The sequence below is a fragment of the Parasteatoda tepidariorum genome, chromosome 5 (genome assembly GCF_982258835.1).
Source record: "Parasteatoda tepidariorum strain Cologne lab strain chromosome 5, Ptep-v5.0, whole genome shotgun sequence".
NCBI classification, from domain to species: domain Eukaryota; kingdom Metazoa; phylum Arthropoda; class Arachnida; order Araneae; family Theridiidae; genus Parasteatoda; species Parasteatoda tepidariorum.
The window spans coordinates 110263342-110290011 of record NC_141759.1 but is presented as its reverse complement, the minus strand read 5'-3'; the positions used below and the strand labels follow the sequence as shown (position 1 = coordinate 110290011).

At 29.7% G+C, this 26670-nt stretch overlaps 1 protein-coding gene across 1 annotated transcript in view; it reads right to left on the bottom strand.

The window, feature by feature from the left end:
- LOC107453137 (projectin protein bent) overlaps window positions 1-13200 on the bottom strand; it is a 307623-nt gene extending 294423 nt beyond the window's left edge. Inside the window, exons 1-2 of the mRNA XM_087164780.1 lie at window positions 11994-13200; window positions 4360-4378 (exon numbers count right to left, since the gene is read on the bottom strand). Of these exons, the coding sequence (XP_087020906.1) occupies window positions 4360-4378; window positions 11994-12300 (326 nt within the window). The 5' untranslated portion in view covers window positions 12301-13200. The remainder of the gene's footprint in view (window positions 1-4359; window positions 4379-11993) is intronic.
- Between the last annotated feature and the right edge of the window lie 13470 nt (window positions 13201-26670).

Below are 26670 nucleotides of genomic sequence, written 5' to 3'. Positions count from 1 at the left end.
GGTCACTATGAGACGTCAAATCAGTAAACATATGATTTAGAACGCCTCATTGGAAAACGATTTTATCTCCTGTTATTTAAGTAGTTACTGTGTTAAACTAGTTACTGATCAAGAAAAACTTATATTTTAAAAATCACTTCTGTTAGAAAAAAGTGCAATGTACCTATCCCGTCTATTAGAATATGGACACAAATAACACATTTCTAAAAGCTCCGATGATGTCCGTTTAAAATATGCTGAATGCGTCAAATGTTTCGATGGAGAATGCCATGGTTGGAAACTCTGTTTCGTACTATTAGTCAATTTAAGCCTTTTACCAGGAGTGTATTTTCGTTCACCCACCACGGCTATCAAATATCCCCTAATTTAAAAACTATTTAACTCTTAACCCACTCAATTCTGCTTCTTTCCACAAACAGCTAAAAAAAAAAAGAAAAAGGAAATCCAATTAGCCGCCATTCAAAACCAACAATAGAAACAAACGTCAACATTTGATGGTGCAATAGACGTTGATTTGGCATCAACAATGCAGGTAAGTTTTAAAATTAGTTACTATTGCTCATAATATTGAGTCACGTGTGTATCTTGTCATGATTAGATCGACACTTTCTCCTACTTAGAAGGGAAAAAAAAGACTTTTTTTAGCTGATAGCAGCAGATATCCGCTTTACTAAAAACAGGAGAATGCGTGGGTGGTTTTCTGGAACGGGCAACGCTTCACGGCATCGCTAACAAATATTTCCTTTCTAAAAGTTTATTTGTGGCTGTCACAAAAAGCAAAATAAAGAAGTAACGAGTTTTGCGTAATCAATGTAAGCAGGTGAAATTTCGAGTGATTCGCGTGGCAACTTCTAACAGCGAATATTTTTTTTATATTTCATCTCAAATGATTCAATTTTCAGAACATTGCGCATAAATAATGTTTCATAAGTTGTTTATCTCATTGAACATATTATTTAGTTAAACACTCACCTACATATTTATTTCTCATACGTGGTACCAAAATGGCGCATAATTCTCTTTCCATAATGGCAACAGCTGAGTCACTCTTAAATATGTCGGTTTCAATAACTTAAAGGTTTTAGAGTTTACCTTTTAAAAATGTGTGTAAAAGATCTTTAAAAAACTCACATGAATCTGAAAAAAAAACTACTCTTCTCTATCGTTTTTTCTTCTCAAGAAATTTTGTAAATATTTTCTTGTCGTAATGAAATTTTTGAAGTCGATCAAGGGGAATAAATTTTAAGTCTCCCGAGCTACATTTTTTTCAAAGGGTAAAAAGCAGCGAAACTCGATCAGGTAAACGTTAACAATAGTATTAGGTTTCTAAAGTATTGAAGTTATTAAACCGAATCCAGTTATTATCAAACAGTTTTAAATAAACATCGGTAGTTATTTTGACGCGTTATTGAAACTTGATAAAACTAGCTTTTCCCTGTAGTTAGATAAGATGCTTGCATAAGAGATTTAAACATTCATACAATTACTTTTTTATAAACTTTTTTTTTAAATTTCGCAAAGAACAAAACGATTATTTTTTATACATTGAATTTTGATTCTGTGAGCGTTTATAAGTTTCATGTTTTGCATCTTTTGATTCGAAGATAATACTTCGCCATTTTCAAAGTTTTCGTGTTCAGAAGTCATTCTGACGCGCAATCTAGTTTAAGTTTTTTGAATAGTGGTACACCATTCAGAGAAGTCGACCTAAATAGATTTTTCAACGAGACATAATTTACGTCGTCACATTAGAACTAAAAATATAGCAGTTTTGTACTGGTGTCCACTAAACCAAATCAATAGAAAATGTTTGTGGTATGGTTTTTCAATGGAGTCAGAATTAAAATAAAAATCAGACTTTTTTTTTTACATAGATGTAGAAAAACAATATTAATGGAGCACAAAAACTAACATTTGAATTCCGCAAGTATTTAGTAAGCCCGATTCAGTGTCGTTGTTGTCATAGGAAAGGGATACGATTATTGTTTTCCAGTGGCGCCATCTACTGTCAAGAATTCGACTTCTACCACACCCGTTTATGGAGCGAACCCCTATAAACTATTCATTCATCCACAGATTTTGATCTGAACCAGAGGACGATCAATCTCCAACTCAGTACTCCCGGAGTACTCAGCATTCAGTACTTTGTTAGGGGAATATTGAGGACTTTACGACCCAACAGATTTAACGCGCACTGGTCACCATTTATTGCATGGGGAATCTTCGACCGGCAGGATTCGATCTCCCGTTCTCACGAACATGAGTGCAGCTCCCTGCCAAGCAGGCTATCCCGGCCTTCAGTATTATTATTTGTACTTTACTCACGGTGTTCCATACATATCCAAAAACATATTCTATTTTCTTTTATTAGACACTCGTGTGTGCTTAATAGTACAGTAAAAGGAAACCATATAAACATCATTTTGCTTTTTACGTGGCTCCCACCAACTATCTTCCATTGTTCTTACAACAAGCCTATCAACATGTGGCAACAGAATCCTTTTTCTGCTTTAAAGGGGCTTTTAAAAGAACTACAGAAATTTATTCTGCATTAAAAAAAAAAATCTTTATTTTTGGCGAGAATCCATCGCCCTTGACTTTCACAGCTGTCTCGCATTTATTGAAAGAAGAATCACAACAGAGGATTGTTTCGTCAAAATTGTAATTTATCATTTTGATATGATTTTGACAAAATGATTAATGACAATTTCTTGTTAAAATCATTAGCCAAAAGAGCTGAAATAGAACTTGAAAATCACACTTTCAGCTGACGAGGGAAACTGTTTTTTGAAAGAGTAAGCGAGCGATGAAAATATATATGAAGATAATTTGATTTTGTTGTGCGTTTTTTTTTTTCTTCCTCTGAACTTCTTTCTCTAAAACAGGTAATATATATAAAAAAAGGTTTTTTTTAAGCATATATCCATTATACCATTTTTTTTTGTTTAAATAGAGCTATGAGTTAGAAATTATCACCGATGTTATCTTTAAAATATGTAAAAATTTGAATCGCTAGTAGTAAAATTCAAAACAATGACTAAAGCTTTACCCATCAGAAAATTCGATTTCGTTTTTTTTTCAATTAATGAAATAATATTTGAAAAAACTGTATTGAGATCAATCGTCATCCACTAAAAGCTCAAAAAAAAATTTATTTGTACTTGAAGTGAATAAATAAACAGTATTTTATTAAAGACAGAAAATTTGAACAAGTTATAGGGTGAATGTGAACTAATAGTAGCAATTTACAAAAAGTTCAATTTGTTTATAAAACATAATTGTAATATTTTTTGTACTTTAATCCAAACGAAATGAACATTTATCTTGGTTGGAAAAATAATCAAATAAAATTATTATTCATGGCGAACATGAAAAAAAAAATTCAAACGTAAGAATGTGCAATGCAGTAGAAATGATTAATTTTACTCGCTAATGAAACAAATCTCATAGTTAATATAGTTCAGAATTACATTTTTCTCTCCTCAATATTTTCTATTTTTTAAAAGTGTCAAGAAGAATGTTAAGATGAATGTTAAGATCTGTTGTTCTCTCTCATTATGTTATCTTTTCATTCATCGTTCTGTTAATTTTGACATCCACTCAAGCGAAAGCTTCTAAAATAAACTAACGATACTCTAGAGAAATAAATTCTCTACAGCATTGGATAAATAGTCATTACTATAGTAAAAAATTTGTTAACTCAAATAATCCTCTAAACCACTGTATAAACAATAACTTTCGAACAAATTGTATTTTCGCAAAAGAAAAATTGGCGTTATGTTAATAAACGAAAATGACCCTTTTTAACACTTCAAATTGTGGTTACAATTCAACTACTTACAGTTTCAACTCCTGATAATTCCCAAACAAATAATCAAACTTCAAGTTTTTAATTTCATTGCATTATCTATTCACCTTTGTAATTTCAAGTTTATATGTTAGAGTTTTTGCCCAGCAAAAGGACATAAAGAAGAAAAAAAGCACTTGAAATCGCAGTAACTTTCAAATAAATTGGAATTAGCTACTATAAACCTTCACTCAGCCTATCAAAAATCACAGCTTCCTTTTTGTGTACTGCATATAGACCTGCATGTTATTTTTCACTACGAGTTTAACAATCAATAATTCTCGAATATTTAATTTCATCGCTCTTCCTGTTCTATTTTCTATTCACCTTCGTAGCTTAAAGTTTTGAGCAGGAAAACAAAATATAATGTAAAATTGAATAACCAGAATAGTGGTGACGGTGTTGACGAATTTATAACAGGGAGAGACATAGAAACAAAAACATGCAATACATGAATATGACAGAAAAACAAAAATATATAATCGAAACAAGCAAATCAAAAAGCTACTCACGGAATTTGCTCTTCTACGGCTGTAAAAAAAAAAGAAAATCAAATTTAATTTCATAATAATATTAATTCATAATTAATTGTTTTTATAATTAAACATTTCAGCTCATAATTAAAATTAATTCATGATTAGTTATATTCACGATTAATCATACCAGTTCATAATTTTATAATTAAAATTAATTCATGATTTTTCATAATAAATCATTTCAGTTCATAATTAAAAATGAAACAAAGCATATAATCATTTATGAACCCCCTCCTCCTCTCCCCTTGGACTTAAAGTTACATTTTTTGTATTTTATTTTCAATTTCGCTGGGGGTTTTTTTTCATCAGTTTTCACTGAACTTTTGATTGTGGCTCATCATGTGAAGGAACAAATTCATTTAAAATAAGCGTCAGAAATAAAAGTTTCGCTTTATTTCGTATGTATTTGGTAGTGAAGGCCTGGTTTCTTAGGACAGGACGCCGTCAGCTGGAAATCAGCGCTAACCTCTGATTGGTCCATTTGTGAGTTTGATAGTATACGTCATCGAACGCTCATCTTGAACTACAATTGCCGTCCAACTCAACTGCAGTTGGATTACAACGTGACGTTAACCACAAAAGCAATGGCGGACAACATCCAACAGCACATTTAAATCAGCCAAGATTTTGACATTAAACATAGCTTCTTCATTAAACATAGCACTCTTCATTTAGCTCAGCTATAATGTGTTTTCTCTTGGACAAAGTCATTATTTGTTCTCTAAAACACTGGTCGACAAAAACAAAATCAATACAAATTCAAAATAAATATTTGTTTACGTTATTAACGCATGCGCAATGAGAGATAATGTCTGCGTTGGACCGACTGCTCACGCTGAGCTAACAAAAAATTATTTTTTTGGCATCAGCTCTACGTCAACTTTACGCTGACGCCCAGATAAGGCGCTAGTTCTAAGAAACCAGGCCTTGAGCTAACAAACCAGTATTTTGTTGGCGTCAGCGGGACGTTGGCGTCCCGCTGACGCCCAGATAAGGCGCTTGTCCTAAGAAACCAGACCTTGATAACTAATCTTCAGGTTTTTCGCTCTAAAATCTAAAGCAATGAAATGATTCAGTTATTAATTTTGTGCAGATAATTAAGTACTGTAGAACGCTGAAAAGAGAGAAAATCTTAATTACTTTTGATCTAACATTATGCTAATTAATTTATGGTTGATACTATTTTAAATTACAAAATCAACCACAATAGAATAGTCTTTTAGAATATACATTTTTGAATTTTCTCAATCAAGTGAAATCCCGAATACAGTTTTCTACGGATTTTATTTCTTGACCCTCCAATTACATGGGGATCTGTTAACTACGGTTCCAATGTTTCAGGGAGGTTTTGTTCCTTTGATGTCTACATTTCAATCAAGTTGCATATCACTTTTTTTCCCTCAAGAACTATTTCATAAATTCTCTTAAAATTGGATTACTTGACCAATTTTGCAATTTAATTTAAACTAAGAAAAAAATGGCATACTTTATAAGTTTGAACTATTTTATATAAAATCGAAATTTAATAAATTAGTAAAAAGTAATTGATAAATGTAAAAAAATTATTTTTATCTTAGAATTTTTTTTCTTATGAATAAAGGTTATAATTACGTGCAAAAAATGTTTTGTTTGGCTTAATCTAAAGATATAGCAAAGAAAGCAAAAAAGCGTAAGCAAGATTAAGGGAATCAAATTTTTAACCACTGTCTTGTTTAAACTATTAGGGTCATATTTTTCCATACTCCACACCCTATTTCGAAAATCAAAAACTAAAGTTCAATGAAAAAGTATATTTACAATATTGTCTTAAATTATAGTAAATATAAAATTTTTGTGAAGTATCAAAATTTATACCACCGCTTATAATAAAATAACACTAAACCTAAGGATCAATTAAGTACTTATCCTAATCGATCACTGATTTAATTAATTTAGGTAAAGCTAAAAGAGATTAGAGCCATATTTTGTGTACTGTCTGTTACGAGAATTTAAAAAAAAATTCTTGTTTAAACTAACAAAAACAAATTTCGACCATGATAAAAATTCTCCCTTATCGTAAATTACAGAATTTTACAAAAATCTTAAAACAGACAAATGTGTGATACTAAGTAGCCTTCCTGATAACGTCGATTGTAGAATTGTCATTGTTGTTGTTGTTTCTAATGTCACTTGCCAATATCAGCAAGAATGCTTGGTAAAAACAAGCAAATTTAAGGCAGAGGGTGAGTTTCTTGCTTTTCAGTGGTGCCATTTATGGCCAAGAATTTTCCATAAATGGCACCACTGAATATTGGCAAGTTTATAGGTCGGGTCTACAGCCACAAACCAGTTTATAAGTCGGGTCCATTCATTCATTCAGAAACCGTAATTTTGACTTGAACCAGAGAACGAACAATCTCCAATTCAGAACCTCCAGAAATATTGATTTGTTATGGGAATTTGGAGAACTTTATGACCCGACAGGTTTATCGTGCACCAGTCACCATTTACTACACGGAAAGTCTTCGGCCTGCAAGAATCAAACTCACGACCTCTCGGGCTCAACGTTCTACCAACCAGGGTATACTGTGAATTGTATTTGGTGTATTTTTGCTTGAAAAAATCCGTTTAATTTCTGAAATGACTTCAATACGATAACAATAAGATTTTTCTGTCTCCTAATCTTTTACTGGCGACGGATTTATACTTTGCAAAATTTTAAGAGAATCGCCAATTGAAATAAATATTTATCATTTTTTTTAAATTATCCTTTCTGTGTCGATATCCCGGTGACAGTGAAATTATGTGACAAGTATGCTCCAATATTTTTTTAAATAATGTGAATAGGTAAAATTTATGTAAGGAAACTGAAACATTTTTTTTAAAATTTTTCCCTTGTCTTATACATATTTTTTCAATTACCAATCCTGTAAAAATTACTAAAAGGTTCAATTGAATTGAAAAGAAGATTAAATTGCATGGGAAAAAATCACTAAGACAAATTTACATGATAAATACATTTTGCGAAAAGGTACAAATTATGCGAATAATCTGCCGTTTTGCAGATAATTATAAATTTATGTGATTTTCCACAGCTATTCATATTTTGCTTAATAGTAATGCACAACATTCCACTCATTGTAAATATAACACTATTACTGCAAAGATTGCATTATGTACGTATTTATATTGACACAGCCTACAAATTGTTGTTGACTAAACTTTATTTTATTTTTAGTTGATATTTGGTATTCTGGATTAAACTAGAAATACAAAATTTTTTTGTGAGTTTGTTGATTTTTTTTTTATCTCTACCCATTGATTTGCTGATTCATCGTTGTTGAGACCAGGTCTATGTTGAAACTTGACTTCGAGGTCAGGTGACTTAGTATATTACTGATATAACTTTTCAGGCGATGTCTTCGTATTCAGAATTCTAAACAATATTTGCTAAGAACAAGTTCTAAGCAATCTTTGTTTTGAAGAAAGTAAAGTTTAAGATTAATTCCTACAACGTAAATTTAACGTTCATTATTATGAATTTATAGCAACAAGGGCAATCTTATAGAAACAGATTTGATCCTTTAAAGCTTTTTTTTTAAAAAAAAAAGACAGGTTCATTTAATAACATGTTTCAAATGAGTTATGTAAATAGACAATATCATATCACGAATTTATTTGCATTCATTAGATAATTATTTTAAAAAAATCATAAGAGAAATTTGAGAAGCCCAATTATCAATATTCTTAAACATATATGTCAATTTTCTGCTCAAGCTGAGCCTATTTATTTGAAACACCCATTTTGAGCTATTTTCATCTTTATAATCAGTAATCAAAGATACCAATATTAAAAGTAAACCTTTAATACTGCGAAAAACAATTTTACAAAAAATTTCTTAATTTTGTTTTGAATCGTATTTGATGATTTTATTTTTGAACCGTCGTTGAACAGCTGACCCAATTTTTTTTAGGATTTACGATTACGCATGTTCAACTCCGTAGCCTTGTCATTTTGAACCCCATCCAGAAGACAAGGGAACTCCTGGATCGAGTATGGGGAGAAATTTACCTTCGTGGAGGTCTTTTTGATTAAACTAACCAGCATTTGCGTTACATGGAGAGGAAGAACACGAGAACCTCCCACTGTTAACCTGACGTGAAATGGACTCTAACCCATTATCCGTCTACCACTGAGGATATTTCACGTCAGCACTGTGGTCGGTGCAAGCCGAATGCGGAATCGTATCAACCAGCCATCGCTGGGATTCGAACCCATTTCACTTCATTGGATGGTGAACACAAAAAAGTCAGATTTGATTATCTTAAAAATGCAAAGACTTTCTTGCAATTTTCTAAGCAGCGTTTCTACATTTTTAAATAATAGGAAAAATCCTTTTGTCTAACTCCTGAATATCCATTTTCTTCATCATTTCGGTATGCATCCAGATTTACAAACTCACCGCAACATAATTGTTTTCGCTAGACTGAGGGACAAGACGCAAAAAATAAATCTTCAACTTGGCATAAAATAAATCAAAAAATAACCGCATGATTAACATTCTCATATCTGAATGTTCATTAGTTGTTTCCCTAGTAATGAAAAAAAAATGTCATTTTGTTTCATTTAATAATTTCTGTCTTAGGACAGTGAGAAACAAGCTCAGTAATAATTTTCTAAAACAGCCATAACTTTTATCTAAATATTAAGTGATAGTTAAAAGTGTTAACGTATTGTTTATTCAGTTTCTTATACAAAGAAAATTTTTGCGTATTTAAGAATTAAAATAATTTAATTATATACTAGTGAAACTGTTTTTCTTTTCCAACTACTTCCAACATTTACCTATTAAGTTAAACAAACTGCATTTACCCATTTACTGTTGTATCATATGAATTTTTTATTTTCATACGAGAAAGACGAGGGTTTTTTTGAAGATAAGCTAATTGATATTACTGGCTCATTTGTATTGGAAAATACGATCTCTATGCGAGTGATTGACAAATGGACTTCATATTTGTTGAAGAAAAGAGGATTATAAAGGATTCGGGATTATATTTGTTGAAGAAAATATCAGGAATGAGAAATGGATACTTAAAACGATACTATTCCATTCTTTTCTTTTCTGCAAAAGAGTCAAATAAAGGTGTAATAATAATTTCATTTGTGTTTTTGAAATAAAATGAGAAAAAATGAATTTTCTAAGCTATGCCAAATGATTGCCAAGCAAATTTTGCTGAATGGTGGAAATATTTGGGAGGTCACAGTGACCTTCTGTGACCCACAAATTCTTTTTCTAACAATGATAGTTTTTTTCTCCTTTCAAATTACCTTTTTTAATGAAATAGCACTCTTCAGCAATATTCTTCATTTTAGAAATACTCGGAACAAAACTTACAAATTAAAAATTATAATAATAATATTAATAAATCACCGCTATTTTGCATCAATATACATTAGGTTAGTTTTTTTGTCTTTGTTTAATTTTTTGAGATCCCAATTCAATTAGTGATGAAAGTTTCATGTTGGCCCGTATTATTAATCCCACTATTTTTATATTTTATTTAATTTCACCGATTTAGAGCTAAAATTGTTACTGATGGTTAGTTCTTTTCTGATGGTTTCGCTTAGTTCTTTTGTTCGAATAATGTGTTGTTTTTTCTTTTCCTTTAATGCGTAAAAAAAAGAACGGACCACCCTGAATAGCTTTTGATCTAAATATCGGACCTTCTCGTTCTAGGACTCAATCTTAATGTTTCTAGGGAGTGATCTCAAATATGCTAATTAAGAAGAGCAAACAATATTTTAAGTTACGAAATCAAACACAAAAACGTACTTAATTTGAATAAACATGCCTTTTTATCAACGGATTGGGATTTCTGGCTCCCAAAATATAGGGGGTAGCCGCAGTCTCGGAAATATGGTCCAAAAAGTTTGATCAAGAGAGCGCTTCACCAAAGTTTTGGCCCCTTATCGTTAATTTTACTTTTTGCGTATTTCGCTGTATCTCGAAAACTTTTTAAGCAAATTTAAAACTTTTTGCACACAATTATAAAATTTGTTAGTGCAAAGATAAATCCATGAAAAAAATAACCTTTATTAAATATTTATTATATTTTTTTATTATTTATTATTAATGGTCAAAAAAGTTTTAAATTGTAGAGTATATAATTATTTGCTTCATTTTAAAGAATATCATTTTTCAAGGCAAAATACAAAATTTGAGCAAAATAGGTAGAATAGCTCCTGAAAAATTAAATAGCAAAAAAGTCTTATATTTAAAAGGAAGATTGAGTCCTAACAACGTGAAGATCTCATCATTAGATCAAAAGTTATTCAGAGTAGTCCATTTTTTGTGCTCTGTACCACACTTTAAAATAAGAACGCAACATTCAGTTTTTAAAGCAGGAAGTTATTCTACTATACTCTTTATTTTGTGAAAAATTTGAATTGAATTTTACCACTTTTAGTAAAAAAAAGGAATGCAAGTTTTCTAATGATTTAATGCTAAAATCAACAACCTTATTAAGAACTTAATTTAATGAATGTAGGATTTTTTTCATAACACAACTAATAAAATAAAATTCACAATTATTCATAACTCCCCATTCAAATCTTTTTAGATAAATCTTATTGCATTTAAAATATTTTATTGAATAAAAGGTTTATTATTTAAGTAACGTTGCGGCGTTTTTCTTAACAAATTATTCTGTTGAAATATTACCTAAATTTCGAAAATTGTGAAAAAATTTTTGCTCAATTTTAATAGAAAATGTAGAAATGAAAAACTTAATTGTGCTTTAACAATCAAAATACCAACCACTATGGAAATATTTGATACTACTGAATACTATTTTCCAACTCTGTTAGTGAAAACTTCATAGACATTTGAATTTAGAAATTATAGAAAAATTTGTATAATTACTACTTTTTATAAATATTAAAGGCATGCAAAATTGACTAATATTTAAACAATCTGCACAACTATTTAATACCGATTGGATAGTATTAAAATCCGTTTTGATAAAATTGTAATCCCAATTTTGCCTTCAACAACCGCAATTCTGATAAGTAAACCCTTTTATGGATTAAATATTTTTATCAGATTCCATTATCTCTCCAAAATTACTATTTTTGCACACTAAAATTTATAATTTAAGTGCGATTTTAAAGATGAATTCATTTTAAAATAGTTTGTTTGAATTATGTCTTAAGTTAATATACATATATATATATAATGCTAATATATATACTAATATATATTATACTAATATATATTACACTAATATCCATAATATATTATAATTATATATATATATTACTAATTTTTAATAGGATAGAAATATTTTTAGCAAACAAATTATTTCAAATGCAATTTCATTTGTTAATTTTTTTAAAATTCGAACCAGAAATTATGATTATAATTTTCACAGAATCGCAAAATTTTCCGATATTTTAACAAAACGGACACATTTATGAATACTTACTTTATACTATTAAATTGATACATTATCCTAACATTTTTAACTGTTCCTATTTCGTTAATGGTTGAAATTTTATGGACAATAACAAATATTTAAAATATACATGTTTATAGGATGCGATTAGCCAATGAAAATTGACAACTCACCTTTAAAATCTGCCTTGATGGTACCTATAGCATTACCAATTCTGTTAGTCGCTGAAACTTTATATTCGCCCGAATCCTCCTCTTCGGGCTCAACTATTTTTAAGGCAATAAAAAATTTATTGGGTTCTAATGTTTTCACAATTTTGGAGATTTTCTTTGTTTTCTTTAAGACTTTATTTTCAAAATACCACAAAACATCTGGCTTAGGAAAAGCTTCCACGACGCATTCGAAGTAAACGATATCTTCTTCTTCATCCTCTCTTAGTTTGGGTTTTTCAATAAAAGTAGGGGTTTTTGTAGTACCCATAGGTAAATAACGGTACTCTAATCGTGCACGGTGCAATTATAGTTTTAACTTAAGTACGTACATTTTTAAAATTTTTAAAGGTTAATTTACTTACGTCATTAAGAAAAATCTTTAAACTGAATGTATGCTAAAACTATTTAAATTTTAATAGGATATTTTATTTTAACGTACAAGGGAATATGGATGTTTAAAAAGCAGCACTTCCTCTTGAATTAAATCAATTATTTTATTTATCTATTTCCATAGAATTTTTATATTTTAAAGTCCACAATGTTTTCTATCACGCTATAAATTAAATGCCTCAATATTCACAATTAACACCAAACGATTTATAATCCCAACACGTCTGCGTCTTCAATGGAATGAATATATAAATCTTACGTTTCACCAAACGATTTTTAAATTCCAAATGCAGCTTAGGCTTCAACAGATTAAACAAGAAATCATCAGTTTCATCAAAATTCCAACTATACCTTTTGTCTTCAATGGAATAAACAAGAAATATTCTACTTCACCAAACGATTTTTAAGTTCCAAATAAAGCTTTGCTTTTAATACAATAAAAATGTAATCTTCAGTTTCTCCAAACGATTTTTAAATCCAATGAATGGCTTTTTTTTTCTTCAATAAAATAAGCAAATAATCTTGTAGTTTCAACAAGCGATTTTATAATTTCTTATAACGATTTGTTGAATAGCTGTAATATTCCGAGTGGATGGACAATTTTTGATTTTAGGAATGCTGACTGGTGATTCGGAACCAAGTATGTATCACCACCATCCTCCAGAGCCAAAGTTCTTACTCGATGGCATACCAAACAATGACTGAGTTAAGGCTTTGGCGTGTGTCTCTGAAGCCCGCATCTGCCTACTTCTAAGGCTAAAAACGGACTTCAAAGGATAGTTTGTATATCGGTATGAAGGATTTATAGCTTGGATAAGCAACAAAGAAGCAGACGTCTTGATACTTACATCAAGAAAGAGTGGTGTAAGTCAGAAGATGTTCTGTCTTCCTAACTTTGAGTGACAGCTGCCGAAAGAACATGACTCATGGCTTACATAGGCCTTTTTTTATTATCTTTTTTTTTACTGGAATACCTATTGTATTCGTTCATTAGTAAATTTCCAGATGGTTATTTTGCTCACTGTTTACTCTGGAAACAATTTCTTTCCTTTTGTCTTTATCACTTTTTTTAAAACTTTGCTGCGCATTGGGATTTTTTTTAAAGAAAAATTTAAGTTATTAAGATTAAGTGAAAAAAAGCTTCAAGCTACTTTTTTTAAAATTTTATTCATGGTATAACTATAACGATTTGATATGAAAAAGTATTAATCGACATCTTAGATGCATTACATTTTGACTAAAAATTTTCTTTCAAGATTAGAAAATAACAGCATGTTTTTAAATAAAAATCTATTACATGTTCATTAAAATTGTTTAAGTATAGTATTATTTTAAATGCACACTAAGCAAAAAGAAAGTAAAAAAAGAGACATTCCCTTAAAAAGAAAAGTCTTCACCTTAAAATCAGATTTTCACACATGATTTGAGACGCCCGCTTCAAATTTGTTTACTAATAATCAAATCAGACGATAATTTAAATAGCAAAATTTTAAATCCCCCTGAATTCTTAAATAAATTTTTGGGAATTACCTTAAATAAATCTTTATATGAGAATTGAATTCTGCGTTCAAAAGTGGTGTTTTAAAAAAAGGTACATAAAATATGTAAATTAATGAATCAAGGTGAGTCATGTAATTAAGCTATTAGAAATCCACTGAATATCTTGAAATATTTTTAAAACAATCCCCTTAAAATAATCTTTTTTCAATCATATGATTTGATCATTGTAAATAATAATCTTCGTTGTTTGAGATGTGCCCTTGAAAAATGTTGAATGTTGAAAGTGAGATAAATTAATCGAATCAAATAAATTAATCAAATTAAACTATTTAAAATCTTGTATAAATCTAAACATTCTAATTAATTGTTTTATACATTGTAAATAAAAATTTGCTTGAATTAAGATTGCTTGAAATACGTTAATCAAAAAGCTTGAGATTAATCAAATCAAAAAATAAAGCACAGAAGCGTAATAATTGTGAATAAACGCTATTTTTAAAATAGGTTTTTGAATCTCAGAAAAAAGCCGCAATTCGTTACCAAAATGGAAGTTTTAAGAGCTGTAGGTAATTGAGGTCTCCTTATTTTATGCTCTTCAGTATAAATAGCTCGAAATAATCAAATATAAAAAATGTTCACTCAATGGAAAATTTTATGAAAAATCAACGCATTAATCGTTTTATAACAAAATAATTTTTAATGCGATATATTCTCGATATCTCAAAGTTAAAGGGACGCTAAAAAAGTTTTGATATAGCTAGTTTTCGAGATAACAAGTTCAGAACTAAATGTGTTCTAAAAAGCAAAAAAAATATATATATTCTAAAATTTTACTCTGAAAAGTAGAGTCAGAAAACATAAGAATAACTACTATTAAATGTGTATGTAATGATAGTTGACTATAAGTCTAAATACAACAATGAAAATTTTATTTTTAAAAGTAAGATAAAAATAATTATGCATTAAATAGAAAAGAATCGGTTTACAATGATAATTTTAGTTTTAATAGTAAATCAATAATAATTAAGCATAAAATAGAAAAGAAACCCCTCGACATAGGAATTCAAATTAACATGGATATATAATGCCAAGGTGGATATATAATGGAGAAAAATTTATATATATATATATATATACATAATTTTGATTTTTGACATAACAAAGTTTTCGAGATATCGAAATTCGAGATATCCGAGAGTGTATTGTGTTTATTTTCCGTAATAATGGGTTATAAAATTTTATAATGAAATACAAAATAAATTTTGAGTCATTATGTATAGATATTTTTACGTCTTGTCAAAGAACCTAATTTTACTTTTAATCGTGTGTAATGTACATATAAATAAGTTTTTTGGTAATCTACCTTAATAAAATGTACATTTAATTACTTAAATTTCGTGAAGTAGGAAAAAAATTGAATTTTTACAGTACGAAATTTATATATTTTAGTGTATTTTTAATTCTGTAAAGATAAATATTATTCTTTTGACGATCAGAAAAATTCGAACAGATTAATTAAATTAAAGTGCAATATTTTAGTTAAGAAAAAAGTGTTTAATTTCAACGTTTTATAAAGTTGAGGGTTTTTTTTATCCCAGAGACTGCTGAATAGATTTTCTAAAACTTTTTTTATTTAGTTTTGAAACTTTGGTTTGAACTCATCTGGAATATTTTCATTCTGGAGTTTTGAAATTCGAAAAAAATTGCTTTTAAAAGTAAATATTTACATTAATATTTTTTGACAATGAAAGTAAAAATGAAAAGCAAAATATTTATAAAAATGTGTTACAATACGTACTATGACAAGAAATTTGTTTTTGAAAAAAATTGTGTTACAATGCGTACTATTACAAAAAAAAAACGTGTTTAAAATAGTTTATTTAAAAAATTGTTTAAGAAATTGTGTTGCAATCTGTTCTATGAGAAAGAAAATGTTTTTAAAAATAAAACCGCTTTTAATTATGTGTTTTAAAAAAAAATTATAAGTTCAGTAGGCGCAAGAGATTGCAAAGAAGAAAATCTAAGAAAAAGTAATCATTCACAAACATGTTAAAAATTACCCGTGAACAAATACTAAATGAAAAAAATATTAAAAAAATATTAAAAAAATATTATTATTATATTAAATTATTATAAAAAAAATATTGAATTATTTTTAGTTATATATAAGAATAAAAAATCAATTTTTTGAAATTTTCGAAGTTTAAAAAGTCTTACTTGAAATGTGTGAATAAATTTTTGCCTATTAAATTGTAGAACACGAAAATTGAAACAAACATATGAATAACACTTTTTCGCTTTGCATCATCATCATCATCATCGAAATATAACTGGGCGCCTGGGGCCGTTAGCGGCCTTTTTCCCATTCATCTTGTATTTAATCTTTAAGGTGGTTCTTTCTGGTAACTGGAATAAAAGGAAATCAAATATTTTGTATTTTAGTTAAAATTATGTCACTACAATCGCTTTGCATCAAAACTAATACATCGCCTTTATTCAACAAAGCAGACTCCGATGATTGCGGAGAAGCAGCAGTTACAGGGACAGTTTGAGAAATTCGACTTGAACCATTTTCCCTCCAAGTTCATCACTACCTGTCATCATCTTATCCCTCATCCCTGTCTATGCTTGCTGGAACGGAGCAGTTGATCCCTTTCCGAAGAAAAAGGCTTATTTTGTTTGGCTCTAACCATCCCTCGTAAAGCATAAAGAGTCTTTTCAGTTCTGTTTGTTTCAAATGTTCCATGCCGCACTTCTAGAGACCTGTTCCGCTTCGAAAGTTTAACGGATCATTTTTATCTATATATCTCTCTTAAACCAGAGGTCTCTTTGAAGACTCGCAATTGTTTGATTAAATTATGAGATTGCTAATACAATATTTTTCTGTAACAGGTATTTGGGATCAGGTAGGGCTGATGTAACATGTTGCTGAGTGGAATAAAAGCATTCTTTTCATGCCGTTTCTTAGCTTTGTTTCAACCGGAGCTTTTTTTCTCTCTTTAAATCGATTGTTTGTTAGGTATTTTTAATCGGTTAGGCGATCGTATCTGTTCCGAGAATAACCTCTAAAAGAATGGAAGAGAGTTTATGGTTTATTGGAATCTTGTTTATTGGAATCGCATATATTTGCGGGCCTGCGTGCTCATTTTAGGGTTATAAGCCATTGTCGAATAGCACTGACATACATCCAGGGTAACTGCGAGATTCGAGCCCACTACCTCCAAGCTTTGCACCACTCGACCAGGGAGACTACGAGAGTTGTTCTTTTTTCCCAATACCCACCTGGAGAATGATCTAGGTCATAAAAACATCTGAAGGGCAGATTTGTTAACCATTGTTTCGGAGGCACCCTATTAAGTGGGCCAACGTTGCTCCCACAGTAAGGTCAGCTGGTACAGAGAATGAAAGAACATCCATGCCTTGCTCGGGATTCGAACCCAGAACCTTTCTGATGTGAGGTCAGTTCCCTGACTCCGAGAGTAACAAATGAAATATATGTACACAGCTGGTAAAAAAGTCTTTGCAGTTGTGATTGCATTGACCGTGATATAATTGCTTTAATTAATTACTTATTTACTTCAAGTCATAGTATTTTTGTCTTCCTTTTAAGTTATATGTTCCGCAATGTACTGATCGCAAAGACACGGTTCCCAGTAGAACACCTAACTCAAGCATGACTGGTTGAGGGTCAGTAAGCAGATGGGTGACCACTTTGATCAGCTTGCGTAGGGACCGAAGATGCGTGGTATCAGTACTCGTTAAACTTTTCTATCGTAAATTGCTCGACTTTGCCCGCAGGTCGTCGGGCTACCAAAGCTGGGGAGCAATCCGCTAGGCAGAGAATCAAAATTGTGATGGTATGTCTTCGGATCCTCCTCGGGGATGTTTCCCAGACCGTCGCCAATAGCCCATTGTTCAACTCTAGTGAGACGTAAATAAAGTACCTACCTACCTTTTAACTTAGATTGAAATAAAATGCTTCCGAAGAGATTTTTTTTCAGAGTGAAGTAATAACGAAAAAGAAATTAGATTAAAAACTATCTCCAATAAATTTATTTACCATAAATTTATCTCCAATAAAAATTTTATTAAAAAAAAGTCTTGTCGGTTTTATCGTCTACTTTTTTTTTCTAGAAAATTAACTTTCAATTTTGTTTAAAGAAGTAAAAGCACCAGAAAAATGAATGTGTCCTATGTGAGAAAATATTTATATTTCATTTGCAGCTGTTGTTTCTTACTATATATAAAAATGTTATGAGGGTGTCGCAGTTTTCCATTGTTGTCAATACATTTTTATGGGCTGGATACTCACGTGGTAGGATCTAGTTTTCCCACATTAATTTTCATATTGGTTTACGTCGTAAAGTTATTGTTTTCCAATAAATATTTTTATTTCCCTCATTTAAAGTTTAAAATTTCCTGTGCTCCTATTATTACGCTTTTAATTTTATATGATTTCTAATTTAAGAGTTTAGGACGATAGTTATTATTATTGTTAAAGTAATGTAAATCGACTTTACATTTTAAGATAAAGTTAATCAAATCGGCGTCTGATCTTATTAACTGTTTTACAATTATTATTATTTTGGTGCAAATTAGGTTAATATACTCATGTGAGTAAAGAGATTCCTTAAATGATTTAGAACTTAACTTTCAGCTTCCTGCACAAAGTGATGAACGTAAAATTTATGTGTCCCGCAGTGGACTGATCGTTAAGACACGGCTGCAGTCAGTGTGCGGGTGGGTGACCACATGGATCATTCTGCGTAGGGATCGAGAGTGGGCGGTATGGGTCCTCGTTAAACTGTTCTACAGTAAAGTGCTCGACTTCGCGTGCAGGTCGTCGGGCTACCGAAGCGGGGGTGCCATCCCCTCTGCAGAGGATCAAAATTGTAATGGCATGTCTTCGGATCATCCTTCCCAGACCGTCGCCAATAGCCCATTGTGCAGCTCTAGTGCTACCTAAATGAACTACAAAAATTGTATTTAAAATACATCCGTCTGTTTGGTAAGCAAAAATATTAAATTAGAGTTGTGAACTGACCAAATTTGTTATAACAGTATACTTTTAATTTTATCTGTTATTTTAAAAAATGATTGCTTAAAAAATTTATTTATGTTCACCCATAGATCCTAATAGTTTAAGAGAAATATTTGGACGTGGGAAGTGGTGGTACATGTGTTCTTTTTAGTACACATATTTTTAGTTGAATAATTTCAACTTTTTTATGCCAAAAAACAGCAATTATTGCGAAGCAATCACCGTGGTTGTCGAGCGTCAGCAAACAGGGGACTCCTAGTATTCTATAAAATGCTAAGCATACATACTCAAATAATGAAAACATATTACTGCATTTGCTGATTTTAAATTTAGCATGAAAGTGGTAAACGTGCATTGCATTTTTCGATTTTTTGTGTGGATTTTAATCATTATTCTCACATTAACTTTAAACAAATATTAATCTGAATCCCTACTTTTAATTAAGTATTTATTTAACTATGATATTCATATAGTTAAAATATTTTCCGCATTAAATTTTTGAATATACATGTCGTTCTTCTCATAAGCGTGCGTATTATGCGTATATTAACTTCAAACAAATATTAATGTATATCCACATTTTTAATTAAGGATTTATTTTTAAGTATGATATTAATATAGTTAAAATATTTTCAACATTAAATTTTTGAATATACATGTCGTTCTTCTCATAAGCGTGCGTATTATGCGTATATTAACTTCAAACAAATATTAATGTATATCCACATTTTTAATTAAGGATTTATTTTTAAGTATGATATTAATATAGTTAAAATATTTTCAACATTAAATTTTTGAATATACATGTCGTTCTTCTCATAAGCGTGCGTATTATGCGTATATTAACTTCAAACAAATATTAATGTATATCCACATTTTTAATTAAAGATTTATTTTTAAGAATGATATTAATATAGTTAAAATATTTTCAACATTAAATTTTTGAATATACATGTCGTTCTTCTCATAAGCGTGCGTATTATGCGTATATTAACTTCAAACAAATATTAATGTATATCCACATTTTTAATTAAGGATTTATTTTTAAGTATGATATTAATATAGTTAAAATATTTTCAACATTAAATTTTTGAATATACATGTCGTTCTTCTCATAAGCGTGCGTATTATGCGTATATTAACTTCAAACAAATATTAATGTATATCCACATTTTTAATTAAGGATTTATTTTTAAGTATGATATTAATATAGTTAAAATATTTTCAACATTAAATTTTTGAATATACATGTCGTTCTTCTCATAAGCGTGCGTATTATGCGTATATTAACTTCAAACAAATATTAATGTATATCCACATTTTTAATTAAGGATTTATTTTTAAGTATGATATTAATATAGTTAAAATATTTTCAACATTAAATTTTTGAATATACATGTCGTTCTTCTCATAAGCGTGCGTATTATGCGTATATTAACTTCAAACAAATATTAATGTATATCCACATTTTTAATTAAGGATTTATTTTTAAGTATGATATTAATATAGTTAAAATATTTTCAACATTAAATTTTTGAATATACATGTCGTTCTTCTCATAAGCGTGCGTATTATGCGTATATTAACTTCAAACAAATATTAATGTATATCCACATTTTTAATTAAAGATTTATTTTTAAGAATGATATTAATATAGTTAAAATATTTTCAACATTAAATTTTTGAATATACATGTCGTTCTTCTCATAAGCGTGCGTATTATGCGTATATTAACTTCAAACAAATATTAATGTATATCCACATTTTTAATTAAGGATTTATTTTTAAGTATGATATTAATATAGTTAAAATATTTTCAACATTAAATTTTTGAATATACATGTCGTTCTTCTCATAAGCGTGCGTATTATGCGTATATTAACTTCAAACAAATATTAATGTATATCCACATTTTTAATTAAGGATTTATTTTTAAGTATGATATTAATATAGTTAAAATATTTTCAACATTAAATTTTTGAATATACATGTCGTTCTTCTCATAAGCGTGCGTATTATGCGTATATTAACTTCAAACAAATATTAATGTATATCCACATTTTTAATTAAGGATTTATTTTTAAGTATGATATTAATATAGTTAAAATATTTTCAACATTAAATTTTTGAATATACATGTCGTTCTTGTCATAAGCGTGCTTATTATGCGTATATTAACTTTAAACAAATATTAATGTATATCCACATTTTTAATTAAGGATTTATTTTTAAGTATGATATTAATATAGTTAAAATATTTTCCGCATTAAATTTTTGAATATACATGTCGTTCTTCTCATAAGCGTGCGTATTATGCGTATATTAACTTTAAACAAATATTAATGTATATCCACATTTTTAATTAAGGATTTATTTTTAAGTATGATATTAATATAGTTAAAATATTTTCAACATTAAATTTTTGAATATACATGTCGTTCTTCTCATAAGCGTGCGTATTATGCGTATATTAACTTCAAACAAATATTAATGTATATCCACATTTTTAATTAAGGATTTATTTTTAAGTATGATATTAATATAGTTAAAATATTTTCAACATTAAATTTTTGAATATACATGTCGTTCTTCTCATAAGCGTGCGTATTATGCGTATATTAACTTCAAACAAATATTAATGTATATCCACATTTTTAATTAAGGATTTATTTTTAAGTATGATATTAATATAGTTAAAATATTTTCAACATTAAATTTTTGAATATACATGTCGTTCTTCTCATAAGCGTGCGTATTATGCGTATATTAACTTTAAACAAATATTAATGTATATCCACATTTTTAATTAAAGATTTATTTTTAAGTATGATATTAATGTAGTTAAAATATTTTCCGCATTAAATCTTAGAATATACATGCCGTCCTTCTCATAAGCGGACACTTTTCTTTAGCAAATATATTTCTCTAACCCAAAAGTGTCAACTTAAGCAAGGTTTCCCAAAATTAAAAATTCTACACAAGAATAAAATATGATGTACCGGGATCAGTTATTTCAGCTTGATTAGTAAGAAACTGATAAAAGAAATGAATTACCAAAACTAAAATTATTTTCACAAATGCTTTTGAGTTAACTGCAAATCTGAATATGGTTGTGTCAAACATAATTGAATGTTGCCTGGTACGGACCGGGTCCGTGTACCGGGTAATACTAAAATTCCTTTGACGGGTAATTGCCGAATAATGAAAATCTGACAGAATACTTGGTAATTGCCGGGTCCATCCCATTTAATAAGAATGTCGAAAAGTATTTAAGATTTGTGAAAACACTGCGAGGTTAATATTATGATTATGTCCGATTACAAGTAATAGAATTTGTATCGTAAATAAATTCGGATGGATGGTGGTAGTTGCAGATAGGCATTAAATATGCTTAAAAACTAATACTATTGTTACGTTTGATAGGGATTTCGTTGAAGGCCTTTAAGATTTTTAAAGAAAAAAAATTGAAAGCAAATTTAGTGATTACATGTGTTTCTGCATCGTAAACAATAGAATTTGCACCGTAAATCAATATACCTATATAAATTATAGGTGGTGGCAACAGTTGAGCACAAAATATGCAAAGGAACGTGATATTTTATATTTTATAACCATCGTTGAACAGCCGACCCAATTTTTGAGTTTACGACTACTTATGCTTCGTCATTTTGAACCCAATTCAGAGGACAAGGGAACTCTTGGATCAAGTATTGGGAGAAATTTGCCTTCGTGTAGAAGTTTTTGATGGAACTAATCTGCATTTATGTTACATGGAAAGGAAGACCACGAGAACCTCCCACGGTTAGCCTGACGGCAAGGGTACTCTAACCCATGATCCGTCTACCACTGACAGTATTTTACGTCAGCACTGTGGTCGGTGCTAGCCGGATGCAAAATTCATATTAAACAGCCATCGCTTGGATTCGAACCCGGTTCACCTCATTGGAAAGTGAACTCTCTATCCCCTGAGCCATCGTGTGCTCATGATACTTGATATATGCTAATTATACCTTTGGCGTGGGTTTTTTAGAAGACTAGTGCAACTAGGATTTTTGAAAACACTTGAAAAGCTCTCGCATAGCAAATTGACTATTGGTTCGGTTTCAGACATGCTGAAATTTGTATGACATATTTCCTAACATTTAAAAGCTAAATTATTATCTTATACAATCCTTTTTCAATAAAAAAAAATATATTAATATAATCCTCCAATCTTTTTATACCACAAACTTGAATTGAATGCAGAGTAAAATCTATTTTAGAAATTCCTTTTAGGACGAAAGTATCCTGTTCGGTCATTTTTTTTGTGTACATACATATTAATAAATTTGGAAAATGGCCCGGAGGGTTTGGCTGCAAGGCTAAGCACAACGAGGCACCTCCTTCCACCAAAAAATCAAAAATGTTAATCTCATGCGTACGTTTGGCATATTTTCCGCCAAAGAAAGTTAGGGATTTCATGTATTGTCAAGGCTCTTATTTTAGGCTTACGCCTTCAAATGTGTTGGCGGAAAAGAAAGAAATAATAGAGAATTTTAATGAGATCAAAACATCAGAAACCCTATAAAAGTTTTCTAATTCGATGCTAACTTGTTAATCAGATGCAGAGGGAATCTGTAAAAATAAATTTTATTCTGCACTCAATTCAAGGTTGTGGTATAAAAAAAATTACAAATTATGTTAATGATTTTTTTTTATTTATTGAAAAAGGATTAAATAAGATAATTTGGTTTTCCATTATTAGGAAATATGTTATGCATATTTCAGCATGACAATTACATTTGATAAGAATTTTGCAGACGGCTTACAGCTACGAAACGGGTAATGATAAATACAGCTAAAATAGGGCACTCATCAAGGTTATCAGATGCGAGAAACTGTGGTTTGTGCTCTCTACCTACCTAATGATTCACTCTTGCTGAGATTATTCTAAGAGAATCTTCGAATAGGACAAAAGAGATCTTCATCCATCAACTATTTTATTTATACCTTCCAAAGAAATGATTTATAGTTACAAACAAACACAACACAAACATTTTATTTTCTGCACATTCACAAGAAAATGCAAAGATTGATAGATATCTCGATAGATCGCTTTTGTGAGATACAAACCCTCATTTTTAATGATTCAGAAAAACTTGAGCATTTATTTTTAACACCGATGTCACGTGATTAATGACGAAAAGCAAATAGTAAAATATATGACAGAACAGCTTCCTCAATTATGCTGTTATTTCAATTCACGATTGCAGTTCTTCAAAAAAAAATTTTAATTTCATTAGTGTATGATGAAATTGTAAAAAGGGTTAGTTCCCTTACCTAAATCTTGACAACTGGAATTTTTATTACGTGTTTCATTTCCTAATGAATTGCTAGAATTGATGATCAGCAATACGCTTTTGACAAAATCCAAACTAAGAGATTTACTTGATTTGATGAAATGCTCTCATCGAGCCAGTGTTAGGAAAAACAACATTATTTTTGTAGATTACTACAACTACTTTGTTACAAATGTAGTTGACTGCAGCAAAATTGTGACAACAAACTACTTTTGAAATGCAGTGACTACTTCACTACTTTAAGTAACCGAACTCTACTGGAGAAATTACCTTATAGTACCTGTATAATTTACACTGCTGGAGAAATTAATTTACGCCTGTATAATTTACACTGCTGGAGAAATTACCTTATACCTGTATAATTTACACTGCTGGAGAAATTACCTTATACCTGTATAATTTACACTGCTGGAGAAATTACCTTATACCTGTATAATTTACACTGCTGGAGAAATTACCTTATACCTGTATAATTTACACTGCTGGAGAAATTACCTTATACCTGTATAATTTACACTGCTGGAGAAATTACCTTATACCTGTATAATTTACACTGCTGGAGAAATTACCTTATACCTGTATAATTTACACTGCTGGAGAAATTACCTTATACCTGTATAATTTACACTGCTGGAGAAATTACCTTATACCTGTATAATTTACACTGCTGGAGAAATTACCTTATACCTGTATAATTTACACTGCTGGAGAAATTACCTTATACCTGTATAATTTACACTGCTGGAGAAATTAATTTACGCCTGTATAATTTACACTGCTGGAGAAATTACCTTATACCTGTATAATTTACACTGCTGGAGAAATTACCTTATACCTGTATAATTTACACTGCTGGAGAAATTACCTTATACCTGTATAATTTACACTGCTGGAGAAATTACCTTATACCTGTATAATTTACACTGCTGGAGAAATTAATTTACGCCTGTATAATTTACACTGCTGGAGAAATTAATTTACGCCTGTATAATTTACACTGCTGGAGAAATTACCTTATACCTGTATAATTTACACTGCTGGAGAAATTAATTTACGCCTGTATAATTTACACTGCTGGAGAAATTACCTTATACCTGTATAATTTACACTGCTGGAGAAATTACCTTATACCTGTATAATTTACACTGCTGGAGAAATTAATTTAAACCTGTATAATTTACACTGCTGGAGAAATTAATTTAAACCTGTATAATTTACACTGCTGGAGAAATTACCTTATACCTGTATAATTTACACTGCTGGAGAAATTAATTTATGCCTGTATAATTTACACTGCTGGAGAAATTAATTTAAGTATCATGCTCAAAATGGTTTTAAATAAATAATAAATTAATATTAATAGTTTATTAAAACATTGGCTTTTATTAAACGTGAATAATTATTTAGAAATATTTATTCAAGCTTACATGAACCAGTTTCTTACTCTAAGAAAGAAAAGAAAAATTCGAATTTGTTCATTTGATCTTATGTCTTCTTAAAAAACGAGTATTCAATTTCTGAAATTCTAGGATATTTTAACAAATACTTGCAATTTTGTAAAGTGTTTAATGCTCTTTTATTTCTTCTAAGAAATGAAGCACATCGAAAATATGTTTCCTATCTTTGAAATAACATCAATGTTTCAATATTCATTCACATGCGAAAGTGTAACCAAAGTAATTATGCATTATTTGCAACACCTAGCTTAATTATTAGTTTTACGCGATTCTAAACACGTAAATCCTGTTAACCTACAGTCAAAGGAGTAAATTGTATCCATTTACGAACCCGCGAAAATTTGTACCCATCAAATTGGAAAAATGAGTTGTGTTAAAACCCTGTTTCTTAACTAAACTATACGTAAAAAGTAGTTGCCAAGAATCACTACAGACCAGAGTTGAGCAAAAATGTAATCGATTACATTTTTCGATTACAGTAATCATGACTACATGATAACATAATTTTGATTACAGCTTTAAGCGTGATTACAGTAATCAATTACTTGTAATCGTAATTACAACTTGGATTACAGCTGTAATCGTGATTACAACTTTGATTACAGTAATCAATTACTTGTAATCGTGATTACAACTTTGATTACAGCTGCAATCGTGATTAAAATGGTCGATTATGGTAATCAGTTTTTTGTAATTTTGATTACAACTTTGATTACAGCTGCAATCGTAATTACAATAGTCGACTACAGAAATCAATTACTTGTAATCTAGGTTACAATTCACCAAAATTTTGATTTCAACTGCAATCGTGATTCCAAGTTATCACAACAACAAAAAACGATTACTGGTAATTATGATAACAAGTAATCAAAATATATGATTACGTGTAATCGTGATTACAGGCAATTGTG